Below are 24,410 nucleotides of genomic sequence, written 5' to 3'. Positions count from 1 at the left end.
TGTTCGTTTCCTCCCTGCTGTAGGGCTCCTTCACAGCAGATCGAAATAATGCCATGGCTAGCAGGCAAGTTTCTGATCCACGGTGGGGCCACGATGCCCTCTGTGGACCTTGCCAGACACTGGAGAAGCTCAGCTTGGGCTTTAGTTTCACAAGGCTCGCCTTTTAAATTTCCCCCCTTAAAGCATAACTTACTTTGAATCTTCAAAGACATCCTCGAGAATAAGATCGGCGTTGTTCACAGTTGAAGGGCAGCCCAATGTGAGCTCAGCTTGTGAGAAATTCCCCCTTATGAATCCCACCTGTGGTGGGGAGGAGGCCGGTCCACAGACTTCCTCTAATTAAATGTCTGGCTAATAAAAACACTGTCTGTGGCAATGCAGATGGCCGTCAGAGGGCTGGAGTGATTCACGTTAAGTACATTTCTTCACGCTGCAGGAATTTCTCAAGTTTTTATTTCTGCTCTTAAAAAGCAGCCGCAGAAGCAACAACAAAAGGGCCAGAGCTTGTGTACTTTAAAATCACATCCCACAAAGGAAACAGTGGTGCTGGGAGGCCCCCAGGCGTCCTGAATGGCTTCAAGGTTTCTGTTTCTAGAAACGCGTCTTGTCTTATGCCGGAGAGCTCAAGACACCCTCCCACTGCCTGCCACAGAACAACCACTATCTTATTCGAGGGCTCAGGAGACCTGTTCTCCTAGAAAAATGGGCTGACAGGTCTTGAGACACCCCTGGGGAAATCTGACCAGCTTCAGAGGCTTCGAATCTCAGCTACCTAGCCATCCTCACCCAACTCTGATGGCTGTCCTCCTGTAATCTGACTTGAACGGTCCTTTCTTAAGCAGTGACCCTTCAGGGCCCTGGCAGACTTCTGGATGGGGTAGGGGTAGTCTCTCGGGATCTGAGATCCTGGGAGCGGGGAAGGTGAAGGTAGTGGCTTTTCCTGAGCTCTGCAGTGCGTGAGGCTTGCTCCACCAGGCTCGAAGAAATGTTCTGGAATCTTGAACAGGGCAATGCAAGCTCCCATAGAGGCAATTAGCAAATATTCTCCGCGCTTCAGAATATGCAGCTTTCGAACACAGCATACTGGGTTGTCAAGTCTGACTCTCGGTGACCCCAAGTGTGTCCGGGTACAACTGGGTTCCCTCGGGTTTGCTGAGACTGACTTTTGCAAGCAGACTGTGAGGCCTTTTCTCCCATGGTGCCCTTGGGTGGGCCTGAAGCGCCAACCTTTCACTTAGCAGATGTGCGTGCTAACTGTTCGGAAACAAACCGTACCTCCTCATCTGTGAGTACCACCCAGACATTACCTCAGCTCGGCTGCTACCCTAAGTCATGATCAAGAAGCTGGTATAAAACCGGGGAGGAAAACCTCGGAGCAACCGTGGAAGTGGACAATCTCGTCGACAGGGACGGCAGCCCACTTCTATGCTCTCCAAACCCTTCAGATAAAATCACTTCTTTATCCGATTTGGCAAAGCGAAGTCGTCGTGGCAGTGATGTTCTGCTTCGGAGTTTCCCCTGAATGGTCTGCACTCTGTGCCGGGCAAGTTAACGCTCTGTTCACTGGGATTCCGTATGAGACTGCTCGCGAGGATCAAGGCACAGAAGAAAACGCATGGGAGCCAACCACCTCCCGAAAATAAACCACAGGATTCAAACCCCCGGCTGCTAAACTGACTGGAGACGATTGGGTTCCGTAGCAAATTCACATTCCGGTCCCGCACAGAAGATGCAAACTCTTGTTATCACGGCAATCCCCCACAAGACAAGCAGCTGCGATTCATTCAAACCACCTGTTAGGGATCTGTGATTGCCCAAGTCTAGAATCCTTAGTCTCTAAAACTGGTTATATGTAATCCACAAGACTCCACAACTAGAATATGGGACTCACAAAGGCCCCGTTGCTTCAAGACGCCGTATAAGAAGACGACATCACGCAGTGTGGAAAGCCCTCGCAGGGGGTAAGAAGCGGGAGGCCCAGGCGTGGGTTGCCCCTGGTTCGTGCAGCAGCCGTGAGACCGCGCACTCATTTCGCCTTCCAGACCAAATCGCCTTATCCGCAAAACGAAAGTCTGCCCTCAGTGGTCCCCAAGGGCCCTTATCACATAAAAATCCTAGGATAATGTTAAGCATACAAATCTAAAGCAGCACACAAACAGGCTATATATACCTCAATGGACATCTTTCCACCTAGCCAATAACTAGGTTGATTTACTAATCATGCACTGAATCAAATGATTAGAAAAGCAAAATTTAAAAAGCGTTTGAAAATGGGGTCACTCGTCAGAATCTCGACAGCAGAGGCACGGACGCCATGAGGCCAGGCTATCATTTGTGAGCCCCGAGGCCCGTCGATACTTCTGTTCCGCACAGAGGCCCAGTTCTACGCTAGCTGCACACGCTGGGCTCTCCTCTGTGACAGAGTCCTACGGTGAGCCCAGTAAGGCCCCTGGCACGGTGGCACACCCAGGAGGCACCCTAGCTACAACCCTCGTCAATGACCCTGTGGCAACCGCCAGTATCTGCGTTTTTAACTACATGGTTTATCTTTTAAAAGGACCGAAGACGGTGAAGTACCAAGTAGCCAGCAATCATGGAAGCAATAGGGGCAGACTTTTCCTTTGTGCTGTCCTCCGTCCTCGGCAAGCAAGCCCCAGGAGATTCTAGAAGGCAGTCTGCTCTGGCAGAGAAGTGACAGTGGCTGCCCAGGAGCCCATCCACATATCTGGGGCCAGAAACCCAGCATCACGGCACTTACAAACGTCCCACGTGATTCCACTGGGGAGCTACGGTAAGCACAGAGAACAAAAGCCACGCTCTTTCATCTAGAAAACTGGAATGCTTGGTTAAAGGCACTGACGAAGGGCAAGATTTGAAAAGAAGTCAAACCTGTTACTACTTACACTATCTTTTTTTTTCTCCCCCTGCTCAGAGTAACATCCAGAAGTCCCTACTTCCACTACGTGCCCCCAAGCCATTCAAGCCTCCCCTAGCCCTAGGTGGTGCGTGCTTCTGTGGCCTAGCCTTCCGGGGACAACCGTGTCTTCAGCAATGAATGACTTTCCCCTTCTCGTTACTCGGCGGCATCGGGCTTCCATCAGGAGACTCTGAGAGGCGGCGCTAGGCCTTCTTCAAACCTGACTAACAATGCCATCATGAATGCAAACCCATAGCACAACGGCAATCCCATCCAAATGACACTTCCGGAAGGTGTGGCCACCTTCAGAGCATTTCCTACGAGGTCTGGCAAGAAGAAACAACTCCAAATTCTTCCCATCAAAATAGTCATTATTCTCAACTTCAGATCTCCACTAGCAATAGACTTACACTTCCCCTTGGATTCCGTCAGCTCCTCGCTTTACGAGGCTCAGGGCTCCTCTTAAATGAAGGGGCCAGGGGAAAGTCCCATCAACACTTTGCCTGGGATGTCTCAAGGATATATTTTGGTCCAAACGCTTAAACGGTAGGAGGGTAAGCTGTCTACAGAACTGAACAGACAAGAGAAAATTTCCACGTAACTACAACATACTACGCACGTGATCAGACTGAGCATGAACTGGTCCTTGCCAGCCTTCCACCAGCAAGACAGACCAGCCCCTGGTCATTTGTCATTCTGTCTTGCTGTTTATCTTGCACATGTTTTCTTGGAAAGCAAGCCACGGTGTGCAGACAAGTGCCCCAGACTTCCTCTAAGAAAGACTGATTAAGCAGTAATGAGCCGTCAGGCAGGTCATCCCTATCACAAGCCTGAACTAATGAGCCCAGGTCACCGGCGGCTGGGGGCTTGCCTTCCGGCCTCCTCACTCCTCCTCCTCTGCCTCCTCTCTCAGACACAGGCTGCCCAGGGGCTTCTTACTTCGGGGCGTGGAAGGGGACCTCAGCATGGCTGGGTTACCAAATGCTAGGGTCTGGATGGGGGGAGCTGCCAGATCGGGGTCTGAATCGCTGCATTCAGACCCACTGGTAGAGGCCTCGGTCATATGCAGGGGAGCCAATTGGTCTACCATGTTGTTGGTACACACTGGCCGCATTGTGGGCATCTTAGGGCTCGGCCCCAGAAGGGGGGAGCCATTAGCCAGCAGCCGGGCCCCTGAGGCAGCCAGGGTGGCCAGCCCCCGCTTTTCCTGGCCGTCCAACATCTCGGTCTCCTCCAGGGTCGACGCCACCTGGCTAAGGATGAGGGGGTCTGTCTCTGACTTGTTGTACCGGCTAGGAAGGTTCCGCAAGTACGGTCTTTGCAGGACAGGGGAGCAGCTGCCTTCACGGGGACCCCCGCTTGGGAGTGTCATGTCTCCCACGCTCCTCTCTCTACAGTCATGTCCGTTTTCAGAGACATAGCCCTGAGACCCCGTCCTGTCCCAACTCATACTGGGACTTGAGCTTCTGCTGCTGGGAGACAGTGGGGTGGCCAGGGGGCTGCGATCACCCGAGCCCCGGAACATTTCATCAATCAGAGAGCTGTGCCTTGGGAGTCTGGGGCTCCCACTGATATCAAAGGTTAGGTCTGCCGAATCGTCATCAATGAATTCTCGGGAGGGCAGCCGGGAGGACTTTAGAGAGAGAAGGGATGCCCTGTGCCTAGCCTGCATTGGCCTCTCCTCCCGGGAGAGCAGATAAACACCACTGGTCAAATCACCCTCATAATTGCCATTTGTTTGGGACCGTGACTGGGACGCATGTTCTCTGAGAAGATCGCATTCACTATCTACGTCACTGCAGTCGATGAAAGGGATGGAAGTGCTGCTGCCGCGGGCAGCCCTGGATGCTGGACCTGTGCTGGGGTGCTGGGCTCGAGGTTTACTCGGCTGGCTCCGGTCCTGAACCGCCTCCTCCTCTTCCTCCAGCGTCACCACAACGGCGCCATCGGCCTGCTTGTTCCCCAGGGGGCTCTTCTTCAGAGACGGGCTTCGTGGGGGCCCCGGTTCCTCGGCGGGCCCTGTCTGCTCCTTTCCCGGCTGGCAGCTCGGGCCTCTTGGCAATTCTGCACCATCTCCACGTGTCAGGCTGGCGCTCGGCGGAGACTGGGGTTGGGGGAGGGAGAGAAGGGACGGAGGGAGAGGAAGAGAAAAGGGAGAGGGTTACAGCAGCACCGGAGTCGAGTTGGAAGGTAACAGCATTCCCCTTGAACCCTTGGACAGGACAGGCGAATAAAGGGCCCTTCCCCGCGTGCCTCTCTGATAGGAAATGTGCCCCCGGGGAAGGGCACTCGATTGTGATCGTACTGGGTGCCCCCCCAGCGGGGTGATGGGCACTGTCTCTGCTTATCTGGACTCCCACTTTCAGGCTGTGTTCCCCCCACTTGTATGGAACAGAAGGCCCTGCCAATCCAGAGAGGGTCTCGGGAGCAACTGCGGTCCGCGAGAGGATGATGGATAGTCACTGGACTCTTAAGAACAACTTGGTACAAACTTCAGGAGATGCAAGCATAACCCCCTTTGCTTACACTTCTAAGTGCATGCTACGGCTAGGCAAAGCACTTAAAAACATTACAAAACATTACAAAAGAAAAGAAGAAAAACCCACACGATGAAATCTTTCTCCGGCAAAGTTCTTACTCTTGCTCAGAGAAAACCCTGGAACGCCACTCAAACGGAGGCCAGGAAAAGCGAGCTCCCCACTCCCACTCTGAGCTCGGGCGATAATGCCTCTTGCTTCCATTTGCGGTCACTGCCCTGTAACACAAGCCCGGGTGGGAACCCACTGCCCAGTTCCATGCCAAAAAAGGTTCTGAGCCGGGCACCAAGCGGGAGCTACACCTGCCCGCTGCAAAGCCGTTCTCAGTCTGTGCTGCCCAAGCCAGTCCCCTTTGCTGATGGCGGGCTCGGCTCTGCTGGCTCTCGGCCATGGCCTCCCTGCCCGACATTGAGCTTGGGCCCACAGAGCAAACCTCTCTGAGGCTTAGACCACCCCCGGCTGGACCGTGGCTGGAAGCCAGCTGTAGAACTTGACACCCAGCACCAAGCCTATGTCTGCTGGGCCCTGGTCTGGAAACGTCCCTGGCAGTCACGTCAGAGCACCGGGAAAGCTAGGGTCCCGCTCAGGAGAGGGAGCGTGTGGAGCAGGGGGCTCAGGGGTACGTCGGTCGCCCTTACTGACTTGTTTTGGCACTTCTGCATTCGCTTCGGGAGGCTGCGAGGCCAGGCTCCTGATGGAATGGATCTTGCTGTGCTTCCTGGGAAGAGAGCACCCGAGAGAGCCAGTGTGAGCGGAGCTGTATTTTCTTAACAGTTTTATTGGCACACAGTCCACATAGTGGACGATCGTTCGTCCATGTCGAGAAGAGCTGTACAATCGTCACCACAATCGATTTTAGAACAGTTTCTCCTTTCCGGCACTCATTGTTAGGAGCTCCCTCTTTCCTCCCAGTCCCCCTGCCACACCCCCAAGAAGCCACCAATCCAGTGACTGTCTCCGTAGATTCAGCCACACTGGCGTTGGTGTACAGGAAAACATACAAAACACAAACAAACCGCCGAAACCACCAAACAACCGACAACACAGTCACATGGAGAAAAGCCTGGATCAGAAAGAAGGCAGGAAACGTTAAAAACGGCCCAAAGGGAGACCACATGACAGACTATCAGGTGTTCAGTCGGCCCGGACCACACCTGCAGTAAGCCATTTCCACTGCGCTCTGCACGGCAGCAAGAGGGCAAGCAGAGAGTTTCTCTATTGTTCAGTTTGGGTCTCGGCAGCCCTGGGGCCTTCGGCAATAATGAGGCCGCCCATGGGATGTGACCACTGATGCTGGGGAGCAGACTGACCGACCGTCTTCTCCAGTTCTCCTAGCACTTGTAGCCCTTGGGGGTTCCTTAAACCTTGAGGAAGCTCTCTCTAAGCCACACCCCCCCACCCTCGATCTGCTCCCAGTGGTCCAGTTGTTCAAAGGAACAATCAAAATTCAGTAATATCTTAAAAAGTCACTGAGCAGAGAGAGGCTGGCCAGAGCCGCACTGGCTTCAAGTTCTAGATAAGGCGTGGCCCAAGCATATGAAATCAATTCGTGTATTTGGAGTAATTACTTTAGACGTGGAGCCCAAATGGCATAGAGAGTTATGCATCGTGCTGCCAAGTCAACTGAAAGGTCAGCAGTTCGAAACGACCAGTTTGTGGTAGTTACACCATCTGTTGTCAATTTCAGACAAGAGTGAATGGGTGGAGTTTAGCATGTCAATCAGGTCACAGCCTGATGAACTCATTTGGAGGCACTAAATAGCTCGATGGGGGCGGGACAGAGGCTCATTTCCTGCGAGGCATGCTTGCTGATAAGACACATGGAGCTAGCCTAGAGCCCTGGAGCTGAAGAAGCCACATGGAGACCCCTGCCAGCGCTGACATGCTTATGCCACTGGATCCACAAGACTTTCCACCCACTGGCCTCGGATCTTCCTGCATTCGGCATCATTGCACGTGTTTCGTGAGTCTGAAGAGGACTTTATAGATTGGTTTCGGATATATGGGCTAATATCAGACTTACAGACTTGATCTGGACCGGGCTGGGATGTTTTCTCAATATTCAATTGATCTTGTACATAAACCTCTTTCTTATACACATATGGATGTCTATGAATTTGTTTCTCAAGTCCACCTAGACTAACGCACAGATGCTCCTGTAAAGAGTTATAATCTCAGACACCCACGGGGCAGTTCTACCCTGTTCTATCAGGGTAAGGTGACCAGACGTCCCGCTTTTGGCGGGACAGTCCCGATTTAAAAAAAATTTTCCCGCGTCCCGTGGCGTTTAAAAAAAGTCCTGATTTTTGGAAAGAATGCATGACAAGCCAGGGTATATGGTTTTCGGCTGCCATGTGGCTATTTCGCCAGGATATGAGTTTTATCAATGGTGTCCTGCTTTACCAATGTTACAATCTGGTCACCTTATACTAGGGTCACTGTGAGACAGAATCCCCTCGATGATGGTGAGTGTGGTTTGTGGGCAGGGGTGGGGGTAGTGGTGGGTGTGGTTATTTCCTAGTTCAGTGCTATAAGAGGTAATGACAAGGTATCCTCTGTGAATGAACATATTGATTCAATAGTAGAAGGAATTGTTTCCATTACCATGAAGCCCTCTTTATCTATTCATATCATCAGTCTACTGCCTCTCACCCCACTGGATAGCATTAAAAAAAATGTCAAGCACTCAAACCCCTGACATTATATAAATATATGAGAGATTTAAATTCCAATATATGGATAAGCTTCTCATCAAAACACTCCAAATTCATATAGAAAAAAGGCTCTTGGAACATCTGCATTTTACACTGAGGATATAATCACTAGCCACCCAGGAAATGGTGGGGTCTGTCATACCCAAACAAGGGACACTAAACCCTGCCCGTGCGTACGTTGCTGGCCTGTGCCAGGGGAGTGGCTACAGATATCCTGCCACAGGGAGAACACATGAAGATGGCCAGAGTGGCACTGTCGTTTCAGCCAAAACAAAACCAAACGAAGTACCAAAGCAGCTTGAATGTTTATGACCGACTATCAGCCCAGGCACCTAATTTTACCACAAAGAACTACATTTTAAAATGTGCTGAAAAAGTCAGTTTATACATAAATATATATGGTAATAGGGACAGCAAGAAGGAAAAATGTAATGGCTGCATAAGACTACACTTAAAATGCTTCTCCAAAACGGGGTGGGGTTAAACAAGCAAGATGCAGAATTAATCAATCTAATACTGCAAATCTACAGGGTGGGTGGGGTAGGGGACACACACAAGCAAGGCAACACTGTATACTGTACGGCAAATTAATACTATATATTGTTTCTGGACCAAAGTAGTAGCATAAATTGATCTGTTGTTTTAGAGATGGGAGGAGGAAATGAAGGGGCCGGAGCTTGCGTTTAAAAGAGGGGTTCCTGACTCACTCTCACTGCCTCACTCTCTCATTCACTCACTTTCTAATTCACTGACTCTCACAGTCTCACTCACTCACTCACTCACTCACTCACTCACTCACTCACTGTTTCACTCACTCCCTCACTCTCACTCATTCACTGTCTCACTCACTCACTGCCGCACACACACTCTGTCACTGGGTCACTCAGTGACTCACTCTCACTCTATGTCTCACTGCCTCACTCTCTCACGCACGCACTGCCTCATTCACACTCTCTCACTGCCTCTCTTTCACTATCTCACTCACACTCACTGCCTCACTCTCAATCTCTCACTGCCTCACTTTCTTACTGTCTCATCCACTGACTCTCACTGTCTCATTCACTCACTGTTGCACACACTCACTCTGTCTCACTGCCTCAATGTCTCACCGCCTCACTCACTCATGCACTGCCTCACTCTTTCAGTGCCTCAGTCAGTGATTCACTTACTCACTGTCTCACTCTCTTACTGTCTCATTCACTGATTCTCACTGTCTCATTCACTGACTCTCACTGTCTCATTTACTCCCTGCCTCACTCACTCACTGCCTCACACTCTCAGTGCCTCAGTCAGTGATTCACTCTCACTCACTCACTTCCTGACTCTCACTGCCTCACTCTCACTCTCTCACTACCTCACTCACTCTCACTGTCTCATTCACTCCCTGCCTCACTCTCTGTCTCACTCAGTGACTCTCACTCACTGTCTCATTCACTGACTCTCACTGTGTCACTCACTCACTCACTCACTCACTCACTCACTCACTCACTCACTCACTCACTCCTCACTCAGTCTCACTCACTCGCTGCCTCCCTCCCTCCCTGTCTCATTCACTCACTGCCTCACTCTCTCACTGTCTCACTCACTCCCTGTCTCACTGCCTCACTCACTCACTCACTGCCTCACACTCTCAGTGCCTAGTCAGTGATTCACTCACTCACTTCCTGACTCTCTCACTGGCTCACTCATACACACGCACTCCCTGCCTCACTCACTTTCTCATTCAGTGACTCTCACTGTCTCATTCACTCCCTGCCTCACTCTCACTCACTCAGTGACTCTCATTCACTCACTGTCTTACTCACTGACTCTCACTGTGTCACTCACTCACTCACTCACTCACTGTCTCATTCGCTGACTCTCACTGTCTCATTCACTCCCTGCCTCACTGTCTCACTCTCACTGCCTCACTAAGTGACTCACTCTCACTCTCACTGCCTCACTCTCTCACTGCCTCACTCACTCACTGCCTCACTCTCTCACTGCCTGACTCTCTCATTCACTCACTTTCTGATTCACTGACTCTCACTGCCTCACTCTCTCATTCACTCACTTTCTGATTCACTGACTCTCACTGTCTCACTCTCTCACTCACTCACTGCCTCACTCTCTCACTGCCTCATTCAGTGACTCACTCTCACTCTCACTATAATAATAATAAAAAAAAGGGGGGTTCCTGAGTTGGTGTTGTCGGTTAGTGTTTAACTGCTAACCAAAAGGATGGCAGTTCAAACCCATCCAGAGGAACCTCGGAAGAAAGGCCTGGGGGTCTCCTTCTGAAAGAGTGCAGCCCTGGGAGCCCGATGGGGCACAGACGCACTCTGCACCCAGGGGGTTGCCAGCAGGCAGAACTCACAGGAGGACAACTGTCCTTTTTGCTTTGTTGGTGGGGAGGAGCCTGGTGGCGCAGTGGTGACACTTTGGGCTGCTAACCACAAGGTCAGCAGTTTGAAACCACCAAGCTGTACCTCAGGGGAAAGACGAGGCTTTCCACTCCTGTAAGAAGTGACAGTCTCAGAGACCCACAGGGGTAGCTCTACCCTGTCCTACAGGGTTGCCACGAGCCAGAAGGGCTGGAGGGCAGTGAGCTGGTTTGGGTTTGGTGATGATGGCAGGGCTTTTCTGTTGCTGTTGTTAAAGGGGTTTTAGCCACATCTGCAACCATGATAACTAGAAATAAAAGGGGCAAAGAGAGAATTACAAACAAACATTTTAGAGCTGTCATAGGTGCTGACTCTAAGCCGCGAGAGTGTGGGTATATATTCGCTTTGTTTCCTGTACTGCCTGTCCATCCATTGGCATCAAGTGATGCCAACTCAGACCAGTCCAATGGCCAAGGGCTGAGGCCGAAAAGTTTTGCAGGAGCAGGTAGCTTCAGCGTTCTCCTGCACAGCAGCTGCAGGGTTCGAACTGCTGACCTTGCAGCTTGCAGCCCAATGCATTATGACCTCAGGCTGCCTTTCTGTACCTTACAGCAATCTTTAAGTGCATCAAAAGAAGTGCGCGCGCGCGCATGTGTGTGTGTGTGTGTGTGTGTGTGTGTGGTGAAGGTGTGTAAAATGTATACATGAAATAGTGCTTGAGTCACCACACTGCCTAATTATCTAACCTCTTTGAGAAACTTCGAGTTTTCCATCTTTAAGGAGGAATGAAGACTGCACCAACCTCAGCCTGCAGGTGTGCAGACTCAGGACGTGGGAAAGTGCCTGGCATTTAGGAACAGCTATCGGTACTGTGCTGCTGCCCTACCAACAAGAACTCTTATCCGAACTCTGATTAAAAAGTCCATAGAAATACATTCCAGTGTACAAATGTGCTTTGACACAATGGATGTATGGATGGACTGTGATCACAGTTGTACAAGCCCCCAGTCAAATGATTTGAAAAAAAGAAGAAGAAATACATTCTGTTTAAACCCTTAAACACTTCATCACTCACTGGTGAGCAAGGTTTTAACTGCATCTCACCCCCGAGAGAGCAGCCCTGGCAACCCGATGGTGACACACTGCCAACTGATCGCTGGCATTTCCAACCCACCAAGGCATCTGAGGAAGCAGACACGGTGATTGGTTTCCAAGAAACACCGACACCCTGAAAAAAGCTGGGGGCAGTTCTACTCCTGTCACACGTCACCACCGTGATTGAAAACTGGCTCTTCAGTCTCTCATACAGATCCCCGGAGTTGCCTCCCGTTCCTCCGTAACGCTCCTCTCTCCTGCACCTGTCCTCTCAGTCTCCTTCTCATCCCATCTGACGCTCCAGCCCCGACACGTTCCTGCGGGAAACAAACTGGCCATGGTTGACTGTGAAGCAAACTTCGATCACACGACCATTTGCTAAACTCTGAGCCTGGGGGAAGGGCTATGTATCAGGCAGAAACTACTATTTACCCGGAGGGCATGGCTCGTGTCTGGTCACGAATAGCAGCCAGGTTTCTCTTACCTTTCAAACTGAACTTTCTTATGTCCTCCTTCTTTCACATAGTCGAGAACCTGCTTCTGAGTCCGACCACTGGAATGACGACCCGAAGGGAAGAAAGAGAAGACACCAAGGCATTCGCATCTCAGCACACAAACCCAAGCTCGTCAGCACTGCTGGCTCCCCTCTCCTTCCATCACGGGAGAGATGTGGGGTTTCTCAGTAGCCCTCGGGAACCAGGGTTAATGCCCAATCTCTTGCTACTCCCTTCCTTTACGGTGGGAGAATGGCCAGTGAACTCAGCCCACGTAATTGTGTGTGTGGTTATTGAGCAACCATCCCAAGCGCCTCTAACTTCCATGACAGTGGGGATAATGGTGTTCAATACAACAAATGTTGTGCTCCCCCGATGCCTGAAATGGCGTTTGGCCTCTGGGAGGCACCCAGAACCTTGTTGAAAGAATGAATGCATTAAGTGAGTCGATGGTGGGCAGGCCTGCGTTTCATTCTGTCCAGGACCCGGGTGTTATTAACAGAGATGTGCTTCAACAGAGATGGGGAAAAACCATTCTCCGTGGGAGAATTCCGATTCTGGGGCAGGTTGATGCTCAAATGCACACACAGAACAAGGACAATGCCAAGGGCCTGCTAGGACTTCCCGAGAGCTGTTTCCCCGACAGCTGTCACACAGTGGTGACAGCCACCCGGAAAGGGGTCAGCCAATGCTGTGTGTGAGGCAAATGACACCGATGTGATGCCCTTACCTGAACCGGAAGGATGACCCTCGAGTAAAGAGGACAGGCTTTGGCTTTGGCTTGGGCTCTTCAAAGAGTCTAAAAAAGGCATGATGTTCAACACAGATTTTCCAGAAGGACTTGCAAAAATCCCGGCTGGCCATCAGAAATTCCAGGGTATCCTGGTATGAGCTCTGTGGAAGAGAACATGCCTGTGTTTTCCCATCATATGCAGTGTCTCACATAGGAACGAGGAGGAAATGATTTAGCCCAGATCATTTTAATTGTATACTATTCAACAGCCTCTGTCTCTCACTCACTGCCATTGAGTTGATGCTGATTCACAGCAACTCTACAGCAGTGAGGCCCGAGGCTGTCAGTCTTCATAGGAGTAAAAGCTTCACCGTTCTCCCTCGGAGAGACTGATGGTTTCAAACGGCTGGAATTGCAGTTAGCAGCCCAACTTGCAAACCCCACCCCATCAGGACTCCTGACACAACAGCGTCGGGTTCATTAACTAGACAAGAGCGCTTCTTCCCCCTGGAATTCCTTAGAGGGACTAAAAGAACAGAGTGGCATATATTCTGCGGAAGTGATCATATTTCTTTGGACAGAATTCATACACAAATTATGCTTACTTGGCTTACATTTCCTTCTAAGGAAAAATAAAAAGATGCAGCAGCAAAACTCCAACTACCCAAATTCCCTTTTTGCCTCTTCCATGTGACTAAAATACAATTCTTTCTGATGTCTGCCTCGTGGGTCATGCCTACTTGAGATGATTCCTCATGCTTTTCTCCAGGAAATAGCCATGGCTCACACCAGCAGGTGGCCTTGGGAACCATACAGGGAACGAAACATTTTCCCTCTCTTCTGGAGCACAAGATTATCGCTCTTAGAACGAAAACTCTGCAATTCTGGAAAGGGAACATGGACAGTTTCTATTCCCATGACCGATTGCTCCTGATTTACGGGGCCATTTGATATTAACAAATGCAGTCCCAATCCATCGAATACCCAGCAGTCCCACTATTTGGGGAGATCTCGCAGTCCTGGGCTGTCTCAACTTACAAAATAAGCTGGGCTGCGTGCCTTCATTTGTAAGTCAGCTTCTTAAACTCAAAGAGAAGGACGCATAAAAAGGGGTTGGTTCCCAGGTCAGATGCAAAGACCCTATCCAATCCAGACTGTAGCCACACAATAATCTATTATAATCTTCTTGCCCTGGGAGAAAGTACTCTTAAATTCTGGTTGGAGACCCCGGGGATATGTCTTTCAGCTCTCCTTTTTGTTCACCATCTCCAGGCGATGGAAAACATGCTGTTCTTGCCTCCCCTGGCCCAGGTCTGGTGCGAACAGACTCTTTAGGGATTTCATGGGACGTCAAAGGAACCCTTGGGGTTCAAGGTTTAAAGGCTCAGCTGCTAACTGAAAGGTTGGTGGTTCAAGCCCACCCACCTTCTCCTCTTCAGTGAAGAAGACAGACTGGGAATCCCCTTGTCAACTCTACTCTGACACGGGGGTTGGAGAAGAGTCAAAATCGATTCATCAGCCCCCAACAGCATCAGTCACTCAGGGAGGACCCAGTTAGCCTGTGAGAATGTGCCCTTAGAGTTTTTGGGGCAACAGCAGGGCCCTGAGTTCCAGGGTAGTTCCTGAGTTGGCAAGGGTGTGCCTAGAAACAGCAGAAAAATGTCAAGGTGCTTGTCAGCAGGTGAATGACCTGCTTCCTAAGCACCTTCTATGCTTGGCCTTTGTCCCAAATGCATCTCTGAGTACAGACATTCAGAAGGTAGTTCAGTTTTTTTCCCCTGGTAACTGTGTGGGTGTACATGTGATAAGTTGATATAAGTACACAATGGGATACTGCTTCAACAATCCTCACCTGTATAGATCTAAAACCAACTACTGCCATGGCAGAGAAACAAGATTATAAATATGGGTTTCCCAAATTGGTTTTCCAGCCTGATTAGGCCTAATATTACAGAGAATGAATAAAAACAAAATCAAAAAAACATTACAGAGAATGCTGCCTCTACCCCACTCCTGGTACTAATTGTGTTAGGCAGGGTTCTCTAGAGAAACAAAACCATAGGTTTATATAGCAAGAAGGAACACAACAGCTAATTAGTCCACATAACAGTACAAAGGGCTCAGTTCAACTCACTTTCATGGAACAGTAATATACTAAAGGTCCTTCAACTCACACCGGCTGCTGGTCCAAGTCAAGGAAGCAGACAGCAGAGGCTGGGGTCAATCCACTTTATGCAGGGTTTCCAGGAATGGAAATCTTTGTGACAACAGACAGCCTCATCTTTCTCCAGCAGAGCAGCAGGTTGATTTGTACCATCAACCTTGCAGTTAGCAGCCCGACACCTAGCCCACAGCACCACCCAAGTGCCTTCAGTGACATTAATTATGTTCATCGTGCTGTTCACCCAGCACCTTTACCTGCTCTGAAATTCAGGGTTAATTTTCACAGCACTCCTGGGAGGGCCACATGGCCCATTCTCAATACAAGCTCTGCCTGAGCAGCTATCAGCCTGTGAGCCCCCCCCCCCCCCCCCCACACACACACACACCTCCATGGACCACTTACGTTTGCATCAGGGCGAAGCTTGATGAGAAAGCGCTTCCTCTTGAAGCTCAGCTTCCGCACCTTCGCCCAGTTGAAGGCATTGATCTTAGTGAAACCCTAAAATGAAAGAGGGACAGAGAGAGAGAGAGACCAACTAGTGAGCCAAAATGTGGAGTCATGGCCCGAGAGTGAGTGGGTCTGTTCCCCTGATGGGCAGCTGCAGAGGGGCAGTACAGGAAGCCTGCCCTTGGGTCCTGGGTGGTACCAGTTGCTGGGTCATCATTCCCAGTTAGTTACACAACTTAACACCCAGGCAAAACCTGCCTCCAGTGGGAGAGGAGGCTGGTCAAATTAATGATAAAAATAAGAATAAAACTAATAAAAATAAAACCCTGCAACCCAACCTTAATAGCAGCTATCAAGTATAAAGTGCCATGCACTGGACTAAGTGATTTACATCCCTGCTCCGATCAGAACCTTACAAGGCATGAACTCGATTGTTGTTTTGTGGTTAGGTACCATGGAGTCAGTTCCAACCCACACTGACCCTATGCACAACAGAACGAACAACAGCACTGCCCGGCCCTGTGCCATCCCCAGTTATCCCTATTCCCCAGCCCAAACGAGATAGTATGAACTTCACCCAAACTTGCAGTAACTTGGGTGAAGGCCAAGGCTGCACACACTAAGGAGAGGGGCAGTGCTGCCCAATCAAGGCAAAGAAGCCAACGGGAGGCACGCCTTCAGAAGGTAAATAGTTCAAGTACAACGTCCTGCAGCACAACAGCCCTGATACACAGGGAGATTTGTAAGCCGAACAGGCATGCAAGGGCATATGGGAGTTCACCCACAAGCAGATATAGGGTTGTCAGAGGACATTTCTACGTAGGTAACCACATGTGCTGTACATACAGTCAGGTGTCTAGTACAGCAGACAGGGGGCAAAGTTATGCAGACTTCTTAGCCCACACTAAATACCATGAGTTATGGAGTCATGGGACTTGAGCGGTCAGGGCGGGAGTCTCCGGGGACATCTGGGATGATTGGAATCTAATAACAATCCATAAGGACAAGTGTCCCACCTCCTGCTTGGGATGAGCAGCAACGGGTTCACAAAGTGGGCCAGTGGCCATCTAAGGTACAGGGCCTGGTCGCTTTCCGTACAGAACGAAGAAGAGTGAAGAAAATCAAAGACTCCAGAACTCCTTAGTTCCGAGGACCACAGAAGACCAGAAGAACTCAGCTCTACTAGGCTGAGAACAGGACTAGCCGGGGCCTGCTTGCCACCATCAACCCCCCGATCACGACTATAATAGAAAGTCCAGGCAGAGTGGGAGAAAAGCACAGGACAATATTCAAAATCACAAAGGAGACTAGTTCAGTGGTCTGATACAGGCTGGCGCTCGGAGCCTTCAAGACTGCGGCTCGCGGACACCCTTCGAAGTTGGAACAGAAGCCATTTCTGGCAACCACCTTTCAGCCAAACAAAAGACAGGCCTTGAAACGCACAGCAAGGCCCTGCAGAGCACGTGCCATGAGAACAGTCCAGCTGCTGATGCAACAGGAGAGCAGCTGCCTCCCCCAGGTCCGGAAGGCAGGAAAGGTGGGCCAATGGAAACAGGCCCCCAGATAGGAGGCGGGAATCGTGCTGTGACATCCAGGGGTGGCAACAAACCCGATGAGACACAATGTGGATCAAGTGTTGAATGGGAAATGAACTTGCTCTGGAAAATCTCACTCGCACAATAGCTAAAAGAAAACAAAAATAAAAACCTTCCAGGAAACACAGCGAGGTGGGTTTATTATCATCATTCTACAGACGTGGATACTGTCACGTAGAGACACCCCAGTCCAGTCTTTCCAGGTCTCCCCAATTTTCCGCCCTTGGCAGGGCAGCCTCTCCACTGTTCGGTCATTCTCTGCTAGTGGAAAACATTTGAGATTCTTTGTCGGACAGGTATTCACCTTACACCAGTTGTGGGTTTCAAAGAAAGATGTTATTGTATTTTAATGTATTCAACATCAGAGAGTTCATCTGGTAAAATCGGGTAAAAATCTGGTAAGTGGCCTTACCTCCAGCTGTGGGTAATAGAACAGGAGCAGGTGGGTTACCAGCCACCCCTCCTGCCCAGGCTGGGCTGACTCCTCCCGCACCTGCCTAGTTTTCCAAAGCACCCGTAAGCCTAGGGGAGACACTGGACTGCACCTCGAGAGCTGTGGCTTCCAGACCAGAGCGGCATCTCTGGGTGGCACTCATCTCCTGTTGGCCTCTGGGCGCCAGAGAGGACATGGCAGGGACTCAGTGAGGTGCTGCCAGAAGCAGGCTCATCTGTTGTGCCCTCTCCACTACAATGGGCATGCCTACTCAGCCCCTGGAGCCCCCGCCCACTGATTCCAAGTGGTGAGAGTGAAGCCATTAAGCAGGGGCAGGGAGATTAATGCCAAGATACATGTGTGCATTATTAAATTACTGAGTAATTCTCAATATTGAGATCTTATCAGAGGCAATCAAAGCAAGTTAATTCGATTGTGAGAACTCCTTCCCCTCCTTTATGACGTTTAGAAATGTTTAAGGCTTTTGATTTAGAGGTTTACTGATGATAGTAAAAGCACACTTGGTCGTACTGTTGCTTTTCTGTCTCACATAGTCATGGATGCTGTTAGGGCCAGAGCTATCACCTCCTTGAATACCATGCTGCTCACAAAGCTTCCTGACACGAAACCCAACGTTGGACTCCTCTCGGGCAGGCCTCTGTACTGATGAAAGAGGAGATTCACTGGGACTACACTGGGATAAAATACACAGGGGAAGTATAAGGAGGCCTGTGCAGGGTTCAAAAAAGGACAAAGGAGTTCTCTGTCATGCACATCTTTGCAGTTTCAGAAACAGGTAGAATTGGACATTGTTTCCTAAGAAATGCAGATCTTGTCTCTATACCTTTCTAAAACCAAGGCACAGATTAACCAAAGAAAAGTACTGTTGCAAAGAAAAGTATTAAGGAAAATCTTGGGGGAGAAACGAGCTCATTATCCAGAGCAGGGCCGACAAACTGCAGCCCCAGAGCCACACGAGGCTCTTTCCGTAAAGCAGAAATGAAAACAGACGGCGACGATTATTCAGATAATGGTGGTCTCATTCGCTTGTACACATATAATCACGGCTCGAATAACTTTTAAATCGTTGTGAGGCCCAGGGCTGCCTCTTCCAGGATGTGGCATTCACAAGTCAATAGGACAGTTGTATCTTAAAGGTTCCTGCTACACTTTTCTTTTTAAATCGTGGGCAGGGCAAGTTACAAGTCAGCTGGCTCAATTCAAGTACGGTTTAATTATTTTTGTTGTTAAAAGATCCTGTTACAGTAGAAAGTCATGTAGAAGCACCTAAAACTCTTTATCCGGGGATCTGAAGTCTTGACCATTTAAAAAAATCATTTTATTGGGAGCTCATACAACGCTTATCACAATCCATCCATCCATCCATTGTATGTCGAGCACATTTGTACACTTGTTGCCCTCATCATTCTCAAAACATTTGCTTTCTACTTGAGCCCTTGGTATCAGCTCATCATTCCCCCCCCCAACCCATGAACCCTTGATAATTTATAAATTATTATTCTTTTGTCATATTTTACACTGTCCGATGTCTCCCTTCACCCACTTTCTTGTTGTCCGTCCCCCAGGGAGGAGGTTGGTTATATGTAGATCCTTATAATAGGTTTCCCCTTTCTACCCCACCTTCCCTCCACCCTCCGGTATCACCACTTTCACCACTGGTCCTGAAGAGATCATCTGTCCTGGATTCCCTGTGTTTCCGCTTCCTATCTGTACCAGTGTACACCCTCTAGTCTAGCTGGACAATAGTGGGGGCAGGGGGAAAGGATTTAAGAACTAGAGGAAGGTTGTATGTTTCATTGTTGCTACACTGCACCCTGAATGGCTTGTCTCCTCCCCGTGGTCCTTCTGTAAGGTGATGTCCAGTGGCCTACAGATGGGCTTTAGGTCCCTAATCTGCACTCCCCCTCATTCACAATGATATGATTTTTTTTGTTCTTTGATGCCTGATACCTGATCCCTTCAACACCTCGTGGTCACACAGGCTGGTGTGCTTCTTCCATGTGGGCTTTGTTGCTTCTGAGCTAGATGGCCGCTGTTTACCTTCAAGCCTTTAAGACCCCAGACACTATATAGCTGGGCACCATCAGCTTTCTTCACCATTAACTTATGAGTCTTTACCATTTTTATTAGGCACGAAGCATAAATTCACTGAGAGAGGCAGAGTCCTATGGTTCTACAATCAGTACAAGGGCATGTGGTGCAAAAGGTGAATGCCTTCAGTAACAGAAAGGTTGGAAGGTCAAGTTCCCTGAGATGTGCCTCAGAAGCAAGGCCTGGTGACCTACTTCCAAACGAACCAGTCGTGAAAGGCCTGTGCAGCACAATCAGTGGGGTCACCATGAGCTGGAGCTGATCTACAGCAACTGGCCACGGCCCACAAAAGTGCATCACCAGGCAAAGGCAAACAAAAGAGATGCTGCAAGTTGCGGACGTGGTAAGAAAAAGAGAGCCCAAGAGACTAGTTTAACCTGCTCACCTAAAAACCACTATTGGGGGTCTTGAGTTGGCCAACACATCGTGGGAACAGAGTCAAGGGGACCACGCTGACCTCCTCACCGGGCGGTGCGCTCAACACTCTTACCTGAAACACTAGAATCCCCGTGTTGGCCACAGCCAGGTTGATCTTAGTCCCTTCCCTGTCCTTGGCCGGGTGCAATCGGATTCCGTACATCTCCAGCCGGCGGGCGATCTCCAGGAGCTGGAAATCTGACTCTGCTGGTGTCTGTCCACTGACAGAAGAGAAAATAAAAGAAAGGCCCGGAGCCTTGAATTCCCTGAGTTTCTGAGGCTGAGATTAAGCGGCTTCTCTCTTGGGAAATAAAAAGGCATTTCATCACAAACCGTGGGGGGCTCGGCGATCAGGTGACACCCAACCTCCCATTCACTGCAGCCCAAAGTCTAGCAGCCGGGACAAAAGCCCCATTGACTTGTGTAACATGAAACCCCACCCTTCTATGGCAAACTCAGCCATTGGGAATGTCAAAGAGCGTCCTTTCAAGGTTACATAAAAGTAAATGCCATTCTGTTACAAGTTGTTCATCACTCACAATGGATCTACACTTGTAAGCAAAGGTCAGGACAACACTGTGTATCCGACTGTCAGCAAGGCTCGGGTGTCTTCCTTAGACAAAACCACCACCACCACCACCCGGAAGTCGTCTTAACTATTTAACTGATTAAAAAAAAAAAAAGGAGCCTAACGATGATGCTATAAATGCTAATATTCTTACTTCGTCCCTCATTTGCCATTCCTCCACATTCCCACCTTTCCCAGGAGATGAAAACTGGAGAATGCGTGGGTCTCACAAGCTCCCTTTATTCCCAAGTTTGGAAAGTCACCCACCCCAGAGGGCAGCTGATGACATCCCTGAGCACTCTGGTCTCCCAATACAGCGGCAGAGGACACCTGCCCTTCTCTGCAGTGTGGGAGACCATAAAGGTGCTCAACAACCCAGTGAGGCTCTATGCTCGGCTCCTCCACCCGCGTCACATGTCACTTAGCAACACTTAGAGATGCACGTCATGGCGACACATGCATAAGAAAATTACACAGCGATGATGCCCCAACCACCAAGAGACCGGCAGAACACGAGACAGGATGCTGCCACCTACGAGTCACAGATAGAACATGATGCAGGAGTTATCATGACCATCAGCCGGAATCGACTCGCTGCCAGCGCCTTTGGAGAGTTTGGGATGCTGTCTACAGCTGGCAGTGCAATTGCTTTGTACACCACACGGGCTGCGTGGGGGCAGCCGTTGCATTCACTACATCGTGTTTTCGGAGTCAGGCTTCAGAACGCAGTTATAACCTGCCAGCACCAAGGGCGTGTAGGATGCCTGAATGGATGTTACGTAGCCTCTGACCGCAGTTAGCAAGGGAATGTGCACGCATGCGTGTGTCTGTTGGAAAGGCCGAGAGAAAGGGCTCAAAAGGGAACATGAAGCAGTACACGACTTACATATGACCGTGGTGGAATTCCACAATTTTGTCTTCTAGTGCATCTTGCTGAGGTATGTACTTATTTTTTGCTAGGTGCTCTCTGTCCACTGCTTCGTCGAAATCCCCAATCTCAGCTAAGACATGCAAGAAAAGAAGGGGGGGGGGGGGACAGTGATGCTTTTCTTCCTCATGTAGCTTCAACAAAGTTCCCAAGTGCTTTAATCTTGATGCTCACAGGGTAGCGCTTTAAAAACCGTAGTTCAGCAACACCCCCTCCGGCACAACTTATACCAATTGCAACATCAGACAGTACCTTTGTCTGTGTGGCATGCGTTCTGGGTAACAGAACATTTGACAAAGAGAAATTAGGCTGGCAGTCTAATACAAGCTTATAATAAGCGCTCATTATAAGAATAAGAGAGAGAGCTGCTTGGCAGAGCCCAGCTGCTGCAGCTGTTTTGATTAAAGCAAGCTGAGTAGTTGCTACAGAGCCTACCTTCCATTTGCATCATGTGAAGAACTTTGTCACTCTTGGGTAGACAGACCACCAATGCCCACGCACCATTGCCAAGGTGCCATCAACCACACCTACTAACAGGGACAAGCCAGCCGGCACCAGCTTTGCTGGAAGAATTATCACTCACCAGTTTCCTCCTGCTATGACAGGTGACTATGCCCTCCCTGCCCTGACTGCCAGGCTGACTTCTCCCTCCCTCAATGGAATAAAACGATCCCACTGGAAAATGACATAGAAATGGGGGATATGGACAGAGAACTGCTTGACTTGGCTACAAGTCCCTCCACCTGGCTCCAAGAAAGCAGATGGGGGAGATGCCTATGTCCTTGAGTTTTAGTGCGGCTTCACAACTCATTTGGATTCTAGAACATACTCTTTCTCCAAATCCAACAGAAATGAGGTAGGGCTTCAAGTGTCTCCTCCTGTGGCAGCGCCAATCTGCCTTTACTTCTCTGTGCTTCTCGGTGACTTGCCTTGTGTTGCCACCTCACAGGCAGCAGCAATAGAGGACCATGAAACCCATTTCCTGCCCATGTATTTCCGCCTTTGAACTATGGAAATAGGCTTTTCCTAATTTTCTGTTTGAGACTTCACTTATTATTTCTTCTAGGGCTATGTTGCAGGTATGGGTACAGGCTCTAAGTGTCCTAGCAGTCAGGGCCAAACACAGGAACAAGAGAAGAAACCCAAACCCTCTCATTTCAATAAACAACAGTCTGTTCTTCTCATAGAAATGTGCTTAGGCAAGTCCATTTTGCCATGTCTAGTTTCCTAATGATGGAGACACAAGCCACTGGCAGAAACGCAGCCAGGCGCGCCCTCCCCTCCGAGGGACTTCTGAGGTGTGGATGTACCAAGGCTATCTAAGGTCAGACTCCGCTCCTCATCGACAGGCCTTATTTGGCAGATCTTAATAGAGAAAATGAGGGTCTGGACTACTTCAGGAGATTAGGTCAGTTGAGGGAGACGGGAAGGAAAACAGATAATTCAAATGAAAGAAGAGGGGAAGAAGTTTTTCTTATAAGAGCCCAGCTGTGTGTGTGCACACACACACTTCTCAGCTGAAGGAGCCTCTTCTGTAAAATGGGGACAGTGATATCCTAGGTGGGTATTTAGGGAACTGATATGAGTCCATGTATGAGCCTTGCATCAGAGAGCATTATAAAGTCGATTATGACGGATGTCGTTAGATTACAATGTAATAACTATCATTTGTTCTCCATGTTTGACCCATTTTAAAATTGTTTCAGGTTTTAATATTTTGATTTCTCTTTGATTGGGGTTTTTATATGTTTGTTGTTCGTTTGATATGATTTTGTATGATCCTGTTTTGTTTTATATGATTTTCTGTTACGTAAAATCCAGGATGGGTAGACCGACGGGGACAGTAACTCGATATGGGCACGGTGGGGATGGGGAGTTAATAACAATGAATATGGAGAAGAAAATGTTCTGAAATGGATTAATTTCAGATGATTGCATTAATTATCTGAATATGACTGAATTTTTAAATGGTATGATATGTGAAATATATGCCAATCAGACCACTTTAAAAAGAGAATTAATCTGTCCTGTGTCTAAATGAGGAAAAACTAACATAGTTCATTTTCGGGAGCACCCCGAGCTTCCAGTTCAGCTCCACATGTTTGCTGAACCTCAGAGGGCAGAAAGCGAGATGCTGCTACACTTGTGGTAGCGCTGTCTCAGGACTAAGGTGCCATACTTAAAGATGAACGTTATATTGAGGAACAGAGAAGAACCACTTTAGTCTGCTTTGCCATTGTCCACCCACGTCTCTTCTTCGAGACAACCCTTGAATGAAACAGACGAACACCAGAATTCACGCGTTGACGTTTGGAATAAAGACACACGAAATGAAGTTCAGGATACAGCTTTCTCTTCAGCCACCGGCATCCAAGCCCCAACAGCCCAAGGCCATTAACACTGTTCTGTGTGGATGAGATCCTCCCCACCCCCCACCATCCATCAATCATTCCCAATGGGATTTCTAAAAGGCGTCAACCGACAGAACTTACATTGCACAATGTGCGAGATCAAGAGCGCAGCGCTGGTATCATTACAGGTCAACCTGCCTTGAGCCAAGTCCTGCTTCACCTGCAGAGCAAACAGGTACCTGCAAATACAGCAGAGAGGGGTTATCAGGTGAGGGGATAGGACCCCTCTCCACACTGAGGGGCTCAAGCAAGGTTTTAAAGCCACACAGGAAAGTCTGCCCGGCTGGAGGGAATGCCCACTTCCCTCACACTCAAACGCACCAGGAGATGGAGGCTGCAATCCTGTCACAGGTAGAGCAGGAAGTTTCATTTGCGATGGAGAGGCACAGCCGGAAAGCTGTGGAGACTTTATCTTGCCACCCAGGAGAGCTTTTGCAGGGTAGAGGGAGCATTCCGAATTTCTCACGGGGTCAGTCCAGCAG

The 24,410-nt window shown here is 49.4% G+C and overlaps 1 protein-coding gene across 1 annotated transcript in view; it reads right to left on the bottom strand.

Annotated features, from left to right (window-relative positions):
- Positions 1–24,410, bottom strand: part of FARP1 (FERM, ARH/RhoGEF and pleckstrin domain protein 1) — a 306,860-nt gene that overhangs the window by 54,024 nt on the left and 228,426 nt on the right. Inside the window, exons 6-13 of the mRNA XM_004704274.2 lie at positions 24,010–24,107; positions 21,476–21,590; positions 20,095–20,242; positions 15,420–15,515; positions 12,851–13,014; positions 12,111–12,179; positions 6,097–6,172; positions 4,772–5,021 (exon numbers count right to left, since the gene is read on the bottom strand). Coding sequence (XP_004704331.1) covers positions 4,772–5,021; positions 6,097–6,172; positions 12,111–12,179; positions 12,851–13,014; positions 15,420–15,515; positions 20,095–20,242; positions 21,476–21,590; positions 24,010–24,107 — 1,016 coding nt within the window. The remainder of the gene's footprint in view (positions 1–4,771; positions 5,022–6,096; positions 6,173–12,110; positions 12,180–12,850; positions 13,015–15,419; positions 15,516–20,094; positions 20,243–21,475; positions 21,591–24,009; positions 24,108–24,410) is intronic.

The sequence above is a fragment of the Echinops telfairi genome, unplaced genomic scaffold (assembly GCF_000313985.2).
Source record: "Echinops telfairi isolate 266 unplaced genomic scaffold, ASM31398v2 ScPeMD7_7467;HRSCAF=8505_0, whole genome shotgun sequence".
Taxonomy (NCBI): Eukaryota; Metazoa; Chordata; class Mammalia; order Afrosoricida; family Tenrecidae; genus Echinops; species Echinops telfairi.
This window is presented reverse-complemented; position numbering and strand designations above follow the sequence as displayed.